The following is a 16158-nucleotide window of genomic DNA, read 5'->3' as shown; positions in this document are numbered from 1 at the left end:
TATTTGCAGGTCTTATTGATAATCACAAATAGTCCCAGCAAACTTTGTAACAGGTGCCACTGCCTACTATTCTAATTTTTAATTATTCCTTTTGCACAGAGGCATTGAAGTATTCATGCTGATCAGGCCTGAGCATAAGGATAATTAAAACAAAACCTGAATGGTGGAACTACTACATCAACATGCCACATAATAAAAAGTAAAAGCTCCTGGCCACCATGAAAAGAGGTCCACTTCATCATTATAAAAGGGGTTTCAAACTGGTAAGCAAGTCTCTCAAACTTACCATTAGGAAATGTAAGGCCATGTATGAACTTAGGATTGCAACTAATTTAAAAGACAACCACAAGGCTTTCTTAATCTACATCAGGAAGCTTAACTACCTGTTCTTCTCTATTGAGTTTACCTCAAATGGTACATCTTTTTCTGACTATAATGACATTGATACACTTCTCTGACCACAAGGACATTGATAATATTCTTGCAGACAAATTCTTTTCGAACTTGATTCCACTCACCCTCTCCTCTGCACTCTCTCTTACAGAACCCCACCTGAAATCAGTATGGACCAAGCTCTTATGTTACTTTCCAAAATGAAAACACTACTTTTGTGGGTCTTCAGAATATCCCTGGATGTCTGCTAGAAGTCTAAAGTTCCATTTAGCAAAAGCTTTCCATCAGCTCTTTAAGATGAGTCTCTCCAATGGTTATGTACCCACGATGTAGAAAAAGGCAGTTATGGTGCCCATGCATAAAGGTGATCTCTTTTACTGACTGGGAATTACAGCTTATTAGTCTCATTAGTATCATTTCTAAAGCCATGGAACATATTAAAACCAAACTAATAAACAATGATATAGGTATGCTTATATCCCTGGACAAACACCAGTTCCGCCTTGTAATCAGCAGATCATGCCTGGTCAACCTGGTTGAGTTCTTTGAAAGGGTTACTGATGCCATGGATAAGGGGGCTTATAGACATTGCTGCTTATCTGGACTTTGTCAAGACCTCTAACCCTACCCTTGTGCTAGGAGTATTGACAAACACTCTGAACTCACCATTAATCCATACATAGTTTAATAGATGATAACTGTCTGTCTGACTTAACTCATACCATTCAGGTCAGTATTTGCTCTAGACAGAAAAATGTCACTAGCTGATATCAACATCAGCTCACCAAGTTTGCTGATGACTGCAAACTGGGGTTGGTTAATGAAACATATTCTGATACTCAAATCTTCCAGCAAGGACTGAACTAAACAAATGCATGGTGTATTATTCATGGGTCTACCCTCAACACCAAGGAATGCAGCATAGTTTCCTTTGGTAAATCTACTATCTCAGCTATGTACTATATTGATAACATTCCTCTTAAATCTAATACAGTCATCAAGGACTGGAGTATGTTAAGTTGATAACAGACTCGGCTTGACTACCACATCTATGTGATGGTTAAAAAATAATTTTGCCTTGCACAACATATCACTTGTGGTAGCTTATCTAGGTCCAAAGAAGTTGTAGTCCCACATTATTAATCTCTTACAAGGTCCATCACTGAATGCAATGCAACCTTCAGCATTTACCTCACTAAGCATCCTTGCCAGAAGGATATCAGGTCTCAGTACCCATAGTTGCCCTGATCGATTAGAAGTCCCAGCCTTCTCCTTAGTACCATAAAGACTGACAAGGAGTGATCTATATTTATCCTTCCATACTATGGATGATCCTGTACTCTTTGAACTCCTTCACCTAATCTGAACCAGTGGTAAAGCAAAAACCCATTCTAGAGAGTAAAACCTACACTACCACATCAGAAGCAACAAATGGTGTAACAGATACCCAACCCAAAATATTCACCTTTCTGGAATAGGCTGCCCTTACCTATCAAGCACAGTACTTCCCCAGCAACTTTTAAAACTAGTCTCAGTGAATGGATGGGTGTTGACAAAGTCTCATCTGGGATATGTAAATAAAGTCTATTTAATGGAGGACATTGTTAGTTTCCCACATTACTGGGTGATGTGGCTTAGCTTTTTAATGGTCTTCTTTTGTCATAATCTTAGTAACAACCTATAAATCTATAAACTTGTCAGACCTTCTGTTGAGGATGCAATGTCTCTCTTCTAAACCAGTAATCAAGGAGCCTCAATCCTCACCACTGATACTGATGAGGGATGTTCACTTGGAATAAAAACAGATACACACAATATTTCCAGATGCAGCTCTCTGCACCAAGCACAATTTCCTTTAAGAGCACACACTCCTGTCTTGGGGCTAAGTTTCCCTCTCTCACAACAGGCCCCAAATATGGCTCCACACTGACAACAGCTGTAGAGCCGAGTCCTCAGCTGAGTGTTTTAAGCCAAGTCCTCTATCACCCTCTCTGTGAAACCAGTGCTTAGTGTCCCTGCTCCAAGTATCAGACACACACACACACACACACACACACACACACACACACACACACACACACACACACACACACACACACACACACACACTCTTTGAGATTTGATTTTACACACACATACACACCTGGGAAAAGCTGGTACAGATTTACCAGCTATACACCCTCTGCCCAAACTATAAGGTAGATACTACCACCAGAAGACTTCAAAGCCAACTACTCTAAATCTCTTACAATGGTACCCCATTATACTGAATAAAAATGAATACTAACAGAAATGGTAGTGTTTGACCAGAGCAGCAAGGCTTTCAGGTGCAGCCACAGTGTCACCAAATAAATATAAGTACTCTTAAAGGTTAAAATATTCCCTAAAAGACCAGCCACAATGAAAAGTTTAAATATATTTAATAATAAAAGGACATGAAACTACTAAATATCTATTTATAATAAACACTGGAATTTCAATTATATGAAATATTAAAAATAATACAGATGGAAAGATTCACACAGATAAAGAAATACAATACTTAACTAATCTCACTATATTTTTCTGATTGATCTAAAGAATTACTGACCCCTAGTTCACTTACTAGAGCAAGGCAAGATGAAGTGGGTGAGTGGTCTTGTCAGTTCCAAAACAGAGTGCCCTGAGCCTTCTGTTTCATCTAGTATTCAAACATCATTTCAGCACTAGATTACAGAATGTCATCACATATATCTGGTCATCTGATGCTGGTTCCCACACTACCCACTTTACTAGAAACTGAACCAGAATCTTGCACATATGTGTTACCATTCACCCATATACAGCTTTGCTAAGATGTGTTACATCATTGGGAAGCTATAAAACCATTTCAAAAACTTCCACCCTTCTAGGCTAGCAATTAGTTCACCCCTAATGACAATAAAATAGGATTTAGTCCTAGTTTTCACAGACCTTTTTCTCTGGCTACAATCAGAACTTTAAGATACAATTGTTATCACCTAAACTAGACAATTTAATTTCAAACTAGTTTTCAAAGTTAGTTGGACTGAGATTAATCTCTTCTATTCCAGTATCTGCTGTTACAATATATTCATTTCAACAGTTACAATACAGTCTGGCATACAGGTATATTTCTTTTCTGTCCAGCTGGACCCACTGTTGGTACATTTTTAGCATAAGCCACTTTACAAATACATTTTAAACACAAGCATCTATACAAATTAGTTTGATATACAAATGACATAAAATTATTTACAAAACTCCACCTAGCTATGCTGGCATATGTTACATATTCACTGCCCTACTTCACCTGGCATAGACGGCAATACCTCACATCATCACAGAGGCTATTAAATATTAGTCTCAAAACAGGCTTTGAGCAGGATGAATACAGAACAGCAACAGTCATTCACTTGCACAAAGGTGGGGCTTCAACAGACGCAAGTATTTATAAACCCATAAGCCTGAACAGCATCATATGTAAGGTTATGGAAAGGCTTGTTATAGAAGTAATAAACAGGAATATATGTTACTTAAAGACTGTTGACCCACCCTGGTTGTATTTATCAAATGCCGGTCCTGCCTACTTAACATGGTTGATTATTTAAAAAAAGAAAAATCATTGAGGCAATAAAAGAGGGTAAATCAGTACTCACTGCACATCTGACCCTCACAAAGGAGCTAAACACCATCCCATATGCAGAAATTATGGATAAACTCTTCCAATTAAATATCCTCTGTATAACTCATTGGATAGCAAACTAGATCACAAACAGAACCCATGAAGTAAGAGTGGACAGCTCTACTTCCTACAAAGGACCAGTCACTAGGACAGTGCCCAGTGTTCAATTTTTAGGTCACTCCTCTTTGTCATTTACTTCTCAGAGATCAAAGCTAATGTTAAGGATTTGTGGCTGACCAAATCTGAAGACGACGGCAAACCTGGTGCCACTGTAAATTCACTAGAAAATGCCAGGATCCTACAAGAGGGCCTGTCCCAAATAGTTGGTGTTAAAATTACAGACTAAAACTTAAAGGAGAACCACACCCATAGACTCAAAAACAGTTTATTTCATAATGGTTTGGTGTTTCCTATATTTTAACACCACTCTGAGACTATAGGTTTTTAAATATTTTTATATATGATTTCTCAGTCTGACCACATGGGGTCTAGCATGTTGAAGTGATCCTGATTGTTTAGTCTGCCTCTAGGTATCCCACAATGCAGGGTTTGTCTGTAAAAAAAAATTTCATCAAGTAGGCCTCTTTCTTCCTAAAGCTGCTGTTACTGCATTGACTTTACATGCATACACTGCTGTGTTTCAGTCAGTTTTAAGTAACATTCCGTGCTGTTCAGTGACTACGTAAAACACAAACAGTGCAAATGCCACAGAAAAGATTTTCAAAGTGCTTTTTACTGCTGCTTCTTTTTAGAATTGCTAAATTGCAGTCTTTTGTGAAGGCTGAATTGTACTACTTTGACTCATCTCCCATCCCCCTTTACACCTAACTTACTTCCCTAGTTGTCAAAGTGCTAAGGGTAATTTCAACTGTTACCTGCTGTGATTGACAACTTACAGTAGGAGACTTGACTCATGCACTGTTTCCTTGTTCTAGCCTTTACTTTCTGTATCGGTAGGGGCTGGATCAGGAAGCTGTGACATCACAGCATGGGTGAGTTTTTAGGACAGTAGTGGTGATGTCAGTTTGGGGAGGGAATTGGGCATGAAACTACCTGTATTCATTGGCCTTGCTGACATCAATGAATTGAAAACTACAGCAAGCTTTTCCAGGGTTGGAAAACAGTTTTTTGAAAGTGAAGCCACCACAGTATAGTAAGGTACTGTTCTAGTGGAGAGAAAGAGCCAATTTAAAGTATTTTAAATGCTGTATTGTTTATTCTTAGCAGGGACTGTAAATAGGAAGGAGAAATAACAGAGAAGATGAGTATTTAACAACAGAATTGCATTGTTGTCCTTTAATGTGAAGAGGTGTATAATCATATTCCTCAGTAAGAATGACTCCCCCGTGGCTAACACAGTGACAATACCCCCATCCCCTGTAAAATGACCCTGCAGTTAGAGATGTGGGAACCTATACATTGACTAACATAAGGAAGTCCTTTTTCATCACACAGCTTATATCTAAAAGCATGGCATCCAGATTCAGGAATATAATTGTTCACTGTATTTAGTACTCATTAAGGTGGTCATTGAGTACAATGCTACTTTCAGTATATACCTGTCCAAAACACTTAACATAACTGGAATGACCACAATGCTTTCTCACTAAAACAACTGAAATCCTAAAACATAAAAAGTATATAGACTGTCTCAAAACCTTGTCTTTCATCTTGGTATCATATAGACTATTGAGATGCAACTGCTGCATCCCAACAGACCCTTTTCTGCCAAACCTGTTGCACATTCACAAGTCAAATGGGGTCATAAACACCTACTCAAGGGACCTAAACTTTTTTTACAAAATTAATAGAACATGCTGGAGGGATTGTTATGTATCACAGAGAATACTGCTCCAGATAATGCACAGTGCTTCTCTTACTGTAGTTAAAGGTAATTTGGACGAATGTATGGGTAACCGCAAATTTACCCCAGTTTAGCACCACTTGCCATCATGGATATGGGAAGCGTGCAGTAACCCCAATATATATACTTGTATTTCCAGTCTTTAGATATTCATAATGCAAAATATAATGGCTAATAAATGCCATGGGAATGCAAAGCTAGGCTTCTTAAGAGATCAATAGTATATTAAGTATCTACAAACCTATGAGCCTGCAAATGTATTATCCTTGAGGTCATGTCTTACCACAACAAGCAGCACTTAAGTGCAAAAATTAAAACTCCATCTACGGTCCTTAACATTTATCATTCTGCTTTCTTTAGCAATTTTGTGAAATGCAGGGCACTATTTATAATGCTCTCACCAGTCAAGCAATCAGCATTTGTCATAACGTTACTGGTCTAAATCCTGGCTATATTCAAGCTAGAAGTATCTGGAAAAAATCTATGTCAGCCTGATATCCCTGAATTTTTTATTACACTGTTAAAAGAGAGAAGAATCTAATTTCTCAGAAGGGATGTCCCATCCCCAATTTTAATATCTGGCAGAGAGACAGAAAACATGAAGACAGAGACATTTCCAATCCATCCTAATCTAAATAAAATTCAATAAACTAATGTCACTCTCAGTAGCCTGCCAATGACATATGAATTACTTACAGATGAGGCCACTCAAAAGCACATCTCCAAAATAAATACAAAGTTCATCATAATGGCTGACTGGGATGCTGACTGAAAACTCCCAATGAATGATTTCAGCAATCCATCTTTAAAGATCAATGACTTCACTCAAGCAAAACAACTGACAATAAGAATACATACATTCTCGGGCTGTGACAGGATCCTGGACTGGACAATTCTATCTTTGAAAAGAATCATCAATGTCCTGTTAGTAAATAACATGGCTGAATCAGTCAGTGACCACACAACTATACGGAGCAATAGAAAACTCTAGGGACTGGAAAAATTTTGCTACCTAGAAATATAAGGAACTTTGATGCTATACAAAATTGCCACTTGATGTTACTGTTGATTACAGAATGTGTGACCTGTACATCAGCATCCTGACTGGAGAACTAATGTTCTACAGCAGGGTGTTAATCTACAGTTAATGCCCAGTGAAAAACAAGTCTACCATTTTACAGCAGCATATCAAGCTGCCATGGAACTCGGACTGAAAGTAACCCAGTGGTGCTCTTACTGTATGCATGCTAAGCAGCACTTTTGCTGTTTAGTGAGTGTGAAATAAAAATAAAATAAAATAAAAAAAAGTGTGCATGGATTTATGTCTGTGTCTGTGGGTGTATGCATGCATGTGAGTGAGAGTGAGATCGATCAAACTGTTATTTTACACTCGTTGAACAACGCTTTTGCTGTTTAGTGAGGATAAAAGTAAATGAAACATAAAACAGTGTGTGTGTGTGTGTGTGTGTGTGTGTGTGTGTGTGTGTGTGTGTATGTGTGTGTGTGAGTATATGCATGGTTGCATGCATGAAAGCGGAATCGTGTGTGAGTGTAAGAGAGAGTACAAAGAGTGAGAGCGATTGTCCACTGATGGCAGCAGCAGTTGAGATTTGCGTACCTCCAGACCTCTTAGCTCAAGATATCACCATAAAACCTAAATGAAAGGGGGAACAAAGGCTCAAAATAGGGCCAGATTTTAAATATTGCTGCTATAAAATAATAAAGTTTCTGTGTGTGTGTGTGTGTGTGTGTGTGTGTGTGTGTGTGTGTGTGTGTGTGTGTGTGTGTGAGAGAGAGACAGAGAGTGAGTGAGTGAGTGAGTGAGTGAGTGAGTGAGTGAGTGAGTGAGTGAGTGAGTGAGTGAGTGAGTGAGTGAGACTGATCGTCCACTGTCAGCAGCAGCATAGCCAGCCTTTGGCATAGGCCAACTAGGTGGCTGCCTAGGGCATCGCTCTAGAAGGGGCACGTTTTCAGTAATCTGGATGGTGTAGGTAGACCAGAATGGGGGTACCGGGTGGTGTCAAAGGGTGCTGTGGAGACATTTTGCCTAGGGCATCACTTGATCAAAGGCCAGTCCTGAGAAGCAGTAAAAAGGCTTGCATACATCTTGACCTCTTATCTTAAAAAAATCTAGATAAAGCCTAAAATAATTTGGAACAAAGGCTGGAAAAAGGAACATATTTTAAATATTTTTCTTATAAAATTAGAAAGTTGCTTAAAATAACAGAATTTCTTAGCTTGAATTTTCTGAAAGAAATAAGGTTTGAAACTCAAATGTATGTTATTATTTAGTAACTTCAACCCTCAATGACTGGTAGCAAACCACATATTTTAGTGGTAGTGGACCAAAAAGTGAAGTATATATCTGGATATTTTTTAACATGTTATATTTTGGATGTAAAATACTACTGCCAACACCATTTACATATACTAAAGCAAGTTTGAAACATTAGGCAGTGGAACTGTTTCACATCAAAAATATATAAAAATATAGTGATACAAATACACAAGTAAGTACAACACAACAATTTTACAGATAACCTATTCTCTAAGGACAATAATGCCCTCCAGGGTTTGTGTTACTGCATATATAATGGGCTTCTAAGGGTGTAAAGGCCATCTGCCACCCCCCCCCCCGGTAGATATTATTTACACAGTAGCACATACCCTGTTGGGCATTACTGCTTGCTTATTTTAAGTTAAACTGCATATCTCCTTTGAAAAAAGCATACCAGTCGTATAAAAACATGTACTGGCTCACATTCAAGATCGCTGCCATGATGTCATGATCACCAACAATTTATCTCCAGACTTTATAAACTAAATGCTGATCTTATCAAATTTCCTGAGGCTTGTAACAAAGGAAAAGCTCATTTTCAGTAGTACTTTCTTGCACAACACTGTTTGCACTGCAACAATCCAAAGACATTCACATGCAGTACAGAAAGCTACTTCATCCTGGATCAACATTTACTCTTACCTTTTTAAAACTTAAGTGACAATGAAATTGTTTTTCAGTTTGGACCATTGCGTTTATGATCAATTACAAAATACTTTGGTAGCCAGCTAGACAAAAAAATTGACTTTTACACTTTTATACAACGTGCCTGCTGTCTTTACCCTGTAAACAATCTCATTAGATCTGTGTATAAACAGCTGTGAAATCTGAAATCTGGATCAGCTTTAATTGTCAAAGCATCCCCAAAGTTCTTAAAATACAGAAAAGTGCTATTACTCAGCTGATTCCAATATTAACTAAAAGATATATCAGAAAGGGTTGTGTTCCTAGGATGGAAGTGGCACTTCCCACACACATACATGCAGGAAGAACTTAATATGTACTATATAATTATCTTGTTATGGCACTCACATTTTCCTTATCAAAATTTGTAGGAAAATTGCACTCATTCACAAATAGCACTGCTTCATCACCTAAAAAAACTACAACTTCATCTCAAATTCAGAATATTATTTCAGGCCTATACATGGCACTGATTCGAACTACCGAATGCTATAGTGCATACTAGATCATGGTTTAATTGCTGAATCAGGTTTTTGTGACCATACCAAAGCATTTGGTATGATTTGGCCACACAGTATATCTCATGAATCTGTGAAACAATGGGATTTATCTCAGTGACACTGAAAGGTGCAATGATACCCATGATCAGCCACACTGAATGGTGCCATCTGACCAGCTGTTATCAGTTACTTTTTTTCCTATCTTTTTTTAATGACTATCAATGTGACAAATCAGGACTGGTTCAGTATGCTAATTACATTGCATTCCTTCTTGCATATAACATAACCACCACAGCCAGTGCCAAGTTATAATCTAGCTTTGACTGAATTTATGGCTTAAAATAAGAGAAAAACTATGCACTTCCGCAGCAAGTGTAAAACTCACTGTCAGTCTAATAACTCAGTTCTTTCCCAAGAAATTTACAGTACCTCTACCCCATTAAACAAGCTGTCTTATCTTACCCTCTATGATCAATTCAGAGGAAGAAGTCTCAGCAAAGCTTCTAGAACTTATGAGTTATAGTCAATTACTGTTTGACAAATGTAATATCTAATGATGTGTCCAGAACCAAATAAACATCTGGTTGACTCAGAGTTGTCATCTTTCTCTGACTGTGCTGTAATGTCTATCTCTAATATGTAAACACACCACTGTTTCATAATCTCAACAGCTTGGAGTGTAAGATACAAATCTCCCTATTTCAGCTGTCATTTATTTAGAAATTCTTTTATGTTCACAAAGACTCTGGGTTTGGCTAATAAACTGGGATGGTACAATATAAACATATTTTTTTAATTTTTTAACTTCTTTGTTACCATCTGCACACCCTCAGGCTGACCACCAACTGCAATGAAACTGCTTCCATTACTCCGTTTATACTTTAGTGCCCACAGTACTATCTGCAGGGCTGTGAGTCCACAGGTGGTGGACTGGAAAGAGGAAGTTGTTTGGAATGGAGCATTCACCATTGCTACACATGCTGTCCTGTGCACTGTGGTATTTATTTAAATGCCCTAACTGTATAGATCTTTACTAAAATGATATACAACATCACATGCAGATAGCTCTAGCCTTCCCCCCTTCCAGTATGTTATTGGCAGTTTGCTGCATGATTATAGCACTGTCTACATCATCAGGGACGTATCAGACCAAGGACAAAAACCTCCTTCTTCCTGGAGTGGGCAAGATGGCAAAATGCAACTGCTTCCCATTCCCTCACCTGGCTTCTCCAGCACCTGATCTGCTGAGCTAGTCTTCTGACACAGAGTCAGGAGTCCATCACTCTGCACCACTGAGCCGGGGAAATATTTAGAACTTCTGCTGGGCAGTTAGTACCAATCTCTAAAACAAGGAGTGAATACAGAAGAGTCTTGGTATCCAGTAAGTGTTGGCAAACTCTGCAACACACTATGTCATGCTTTAAGGTACATCCTTGAAAAGATGTCCTTTAAGAAATTTGAAAAATAAAACAATCTGCATGCACAGCAGAATTGCCATTGTAATGTAATTTAACATCTTTACACTAACTATTCATATCTGTGTTCCAGGTACTTTATTACCTGTTTCACTCTACAGAACATCTGTTACACTTTAGTTTAGTTATGTAAATTAAACTGAGCTGCTCCATTTTTGTTAGACTTTCACAGAGTCCCCCCAAAACATATATACTGTTTTCTTATCAACCATATTTGTATGTGGCATCTGTCTGTGCAGCATATACACTAGATATGTCTATATGTTCCTATAATTGCCCATAAACATCCATTGCAAAAAGACATTTATGGTAAAAAATATTATGGTGTGAATGGATACTGAATGATTTCTGTTTTTTTTTTTTTTTTTTTACCTCGATCAACAAGTTCACCATTTCTAGATCATCCTTTTCAACCGCATGAATTAGAGGGGTTCTTCCACTTTTACTATCCTGCAGTAAAGGAAAAAAAATGTTAGCATGTCATGCAGACTTATTGATAAAATTAAAATATGCTACAAACAAATGTTTCCTACTCGCAAATTGACAAAGACTAAAATTAAATTGTACTGCAATGAAAATACTTCTTTACTTACATATGAACAAAGACAGATGAGATGAGATAAAGGTAAAATATTCACTAAACTTTGTAAGCACTGTAATTTTTGTAATGCATAAGTAGACATGTACAACAAGACTTACCATGTGACTTATTCATACATAAATAAATAAATAAATTTGCCAGAACTCACAGATTTTAAGAGATACAGAACAAAAATATGATTAACAAATCTGGACATTCTGCAAACTTCTGAGCAGGTGAGAGGAGTGTTAGTAGTTCACAACAGTCGCCTGAGTCTGTTCAGTATCAGTGTCATTGCACTATTTGCACTAACAAATGATAGCTGAATGCAACATTGCCAATCTCCTGCACTTCTTAGACCACAGCATATATCACATAACACAATGCGCTGCACTGATGCTACAACATGCAGTGATGCAGTAACAGAGAAACAGGAGCTCCACACAAACACTGGGCTACACTGTACCTGCAACACATAGTAACATAACAATTAACTATCTACAGTACTGCCCCAGAGAAGTAGTACATGACCCTCCTTCAAAAGGAAGACACCAACAGGGAGGCAGCTGCTCTTAGCTCTGTACAAAGCCGAAATGCTATCAGAATGTTTAGGAGATGGGTAGCAATCCAATGTGAAAGAGAAACAACTGGTATTAAGTACTGTAGCAAGATGACAAACAATCCTCCTTGTAACAGGAAATGTGGGATATTATAGTAATGTCATAAACAAAGGGACCCCTATCCTTATTATATGATTTCAAATCTTCGGTACATAGGATTGATGCTGTCAAAAATAAAGACTGCTTGGCAGTGTAGCATGACAGCAAAACATGTTAGTGATGACAGCAGAAGCTAGACAACTCTGCCATGCAGTGTGTAACACAGCACTTAAAGACTATGCATTAATACCACACTCAGATCCCATGTTCTTTGAGGTACTAGGACCTATGTATGTATATATGTACAATGTATTCATTTGCTTTAGAGTGTCTGTCTCTGGAGTTTTATTTTATTTTGTGGCAATATATAATTGATGGGTAGACACAAATCTGCACTAAGTTTGTCACATACAGCTCTGCCCAGTTTGAGAAATAAGCACTATTAAATGTTTAAAAAGGGAGGTATGAACTTTTATGTGTGCCTAATTAAAGGTGTCTTATGGTCCTCATAGTTAATTGCCTAGTATTGTTCTTATGTTCCTATGTAATATCAGTATTATCAGAGTCTAGGTAGGCTGGGGGAAAGATGGTACCACCCTGAGTGCAGAGTGTTAGGGGGAGGAATTGGAAGAGAATGATCGGTCTTTACTATATTACTGCCATCCAAATGCTGGTTTTGCATTTTACATTTGGGGTCAGGATTGAAGCAATTTACCACTTCTTGTGTTATAAACTATAAAATCATTTTTGCTACTATCCATGTGAAAGGGAATATGAGGTTTTTTTTTTTAGTTTTTTTTTTGGTTTCTTGCATTACCAGCACTCAGATGACAGTAATGTATTTGAGGTCAAAATGTGAATGGTGTAAACTGCAGAAACCACATACTACAGTTTGAATTTTTTTTAACTTCGCCTGTGAAACTGAATACAAGTTTGCCAACTTTTTTTTTTTTTGCTGTTCAGTTTAAAACACTGAGGATGCACCAGACTGGGGAATGGGACAGGGTGGCATAACTGCTAGCTACAGTTCTGGATATTATACTTCATTGTTGTTATTATGGACACTCAGGACAGTGACACCCGAAGGCACAAATGAGTAACTACAGCAGTACAGCAAGTAAGAAAACATCCAAACCTGTTAAACATAATAAAATACTGGTAGCTAAAACTTTGTCCACCATGGAAAAATATTCAAACATTCTACATTACTAGAAAGTAATGAAACAAGAGCAACTATAACACTAACACTGCGAGTAATTTTAATCAATTTAACTACTGAATTCAGACCTATTATGTGCTAACAAAACCTGTGAGCAAATGCAGAACTGTGCCTTTGCATATGAAACAGAAGTTGTGTAACTGCAGAACAATGACAGCAAGGCACAACCCAGCAGCAGACATATTTCTCAAACTCTTAAGACAAGGATTCAGGACAAAGCAAAAATAATGAGGGTGACAGAGGCACAAACCAGGGACATGTTTTAAATGTTGTTCTTATTAACTTAGAAAGCAACTAGAATAACAGGCTTTGTATTAACATAGATTCATAGATTGTTACTAGGTTAATGACCCAGGGGGCCTTTCTAAGCACAGCAAAGTTTTCCCAAAAGAATAATGATGTCCTGCATCCAAATAGGACATTGAGAGCCGGGCATTTATAAGCTTCCTCTGTCCATAAGGGACATGGGTACCAGGCCTGCTGTAAATTTCCTATTCTCCATCCACTGGTCTAGGTTGCACTTAAACAGGGTAATAGATGAACTCAGCTTCACATGCATGGGAAGCCTGTTCCACAGGAGGTGCAGTCCCTGGGACACATATCTGTCTTCCAGCATGTTCTGTTTAAGTCACAGACAAAATCTAAGACCCTAGAAGTTGTATTTCTGGTACTCTTTGACTTACGAATATGTAAGGGATTCTTAACTGTGGGGTTTGTGAATGCTTTGTAAGCCAGGCATAGATCACCACTCACCAATCTAAAGGAGACTGAGCAGAGGGAATGGGCTTTAAGGTGGTCTGCATAAGGCAGGTTTGCTATGCTCTGTATTCTTTTTGTAAGAAACCTCTGAGGACACTCTAGTTGCTACATATCCCTAGTCAGGTATGCACAAGGGAGCATTGTACTCTATGATTGGTCTGATAAGGGCAGAGTACAGTGGGATAATGACCTCTATGGACCTAGATGCCATCCCCTTACTTCTAAGTTGCACAACATAAAAGGATTTCCTCACCATTGTGGCCACATGGTGGTTGAAGGTAAGGCTACTGTCTATGTGCACACTCAGGATCATGCATTTCCTGGAGGATATGAAGTCTGAAGCTTAATGTCTGTCATTACTTAGTGACTTAAACTGTCAATGATTTCCCAGAAAACCACAAATTTTATGGGAAGCAGAGTAAAAATCTGAGGCAAAACTCTAGACAATCTGCAAAATTCTGGACAGTTGAAAAGTATGGAAGCAAGCTAAAAGTGTTATCTGAAAATGGAGTATTCCCTTGCTACAACTAGCTGAAATATCAGAAAAATGTGAATACTATTGATTTTACTGCTGTCTGAACTACTCAGGCTAATGATGTAAATTCAGCAAACTGCAATATTTTGACTTAAGTAAACAGATGAGAGGTCTGACATACCACGACATCAATTCTGGCTCCATGCTCAAGTAAGAGATTCACAATTTCTTTGTTTCCACTGTTGACTGAAACATGAAGAGGAGAAAAACCTGCAATATAAAACAAGCAAGAAAAAGTCAGTTTGAAGCATGGCAGAAGTGCTGTTAGCTGTGTTTCTTGGGGATTTCTGGAGAGAAGAAGGGAAAGTCAGAACAACAACTAAACTCCAGTAAAGCCCTGTGGTTATTTGAGTAAAATTAACCACAAAACATGACACATCCCTTTTTGAAACGTGATGCTTATCCTAAGATCAGTGAATGTCCTTAGGACATGCGCACTTTGAAACATTCACAATTAGAAACTTGTTTAAGTTACAGGAACATGTATGGCAACAATGTGAAAAAATGTAATAGCTTTAAGCAGAATTCTCATCAATATTCTCTATGTGAAACAAGCATACAATAACCCCACCTCATCCTCCCAGAAGCCGTACTCCTGGATGAAGTATGGCAAAGGTTTCATATACTGTATGTCTGTGCGACATGTTCAGCACGCTAAGATCTACATTAGACAGTATGAAATTAAGGATCTAATGATGAAGTTATATGCAGGTGGCTCTAAGTATTACATGAAAACAGAAATATTGCAATAATGCATTAAAAAACGTATTTAATGTAACTCAGTACTGTAATCAAATGTCTTGTCATTTCTGTTCCTTCCTTTCATTGCTCTGTTGATTTGGATGCCAAATACGGTTGTTGCTTGATTATTACTTGGCCTTCATGAATGCTCTAAATAGATACACTCTGACAACAGCCGTGACCCGCACAGAGTCAGAGATTATAAAACTTAATTCATTCTGGCTTGAACAAGACTTCCCTTCAGTAAGTAAGCCTTACCTGATATAAAGCCATGACATCATTATAAAGGCTGAAGGAGGAATGATGTGGCAATGGAGAAGAAGGAGGGCCCATTCTCTAAGCCATCCTCATCCTATGGCCATCTAAGACCATCACATCCTCCTATCATAGCATTAGATTTCTGGTCTGACAGCTGTGGAAGGCCTCCTAGGATGTGCATAAATGCAATTGGTATGTCAGGTACCTGCAACCTTCTGCAGAGCCGAAAGTTAATTATTTTAAACCGGGTTCCTAATAAAATCACATTCTGAAATTGTCTAATTACTTGAGGTTAGTCAAGATCCTTACAGCTTCCATGCCTTAACACAGCTTGACATATTCCAAGATGTGTATTGTTTCAATACAAATTCCTCAAACTCTCTTCAAAATCACATAGTGTACAACTATAGTCCAGATCTTCACCGCTGTAACTATGTCAGAACAATGTAAGACTTCCACATATAAGAGCAG

The 16158-nt window shown here is 38.0% G+C and overlaps 1 protein-coding gene across 4 annotated transcripts in view; it reads right to left on the bottom strand.

The window, feature by feature from the left end:
• BCL3 (BCL3 transcription coactivator) overlaps positions 1-16158 on the bottom strand; it is a 397081-nt gene that overhangs the window by 20281 nt on the left and 360642 nt on the right. For all 4 annotated transcript variants that reach the window (XM_044080669.1, XM_044080668.1, XM_044080670.1 and 1 more), the window contains exons 5-6: positions 14810-14898; positions 11309-11386 (exon numbers count right to left, since the gene is read on the bottom strand). In XM_044080669.1, coding sequence (XP_043936604.1) covers positions 11309-11386; positions 14810-14898 — 167 coding nt within the window. The remainder of the gene's footprint in view (positions 1-11308; positions 11387-14809; positions 14899-16158) is intronic.

The sequence above is a fragment of the Protopterus annectens genome, chromosome 8.part0 (genome assembly GCF_019279795.1).
Source record: "Protopterus annectens isolate FY-2018-M chromosome 8.part0, PAN1.0, whole genome shotgun sequence".
Classification (NCBI taxonomy): domain Eukaryota; kingdom Metazoa; phylum Chordata; order Ceratodontiformes; family Protopteridae; genus Protopterus; species Protopterus annectens.
Note: the sequence above shows the minus strand (reverse complement) of the source record. Positions and strands in the feature narration are given on the sequence as shown.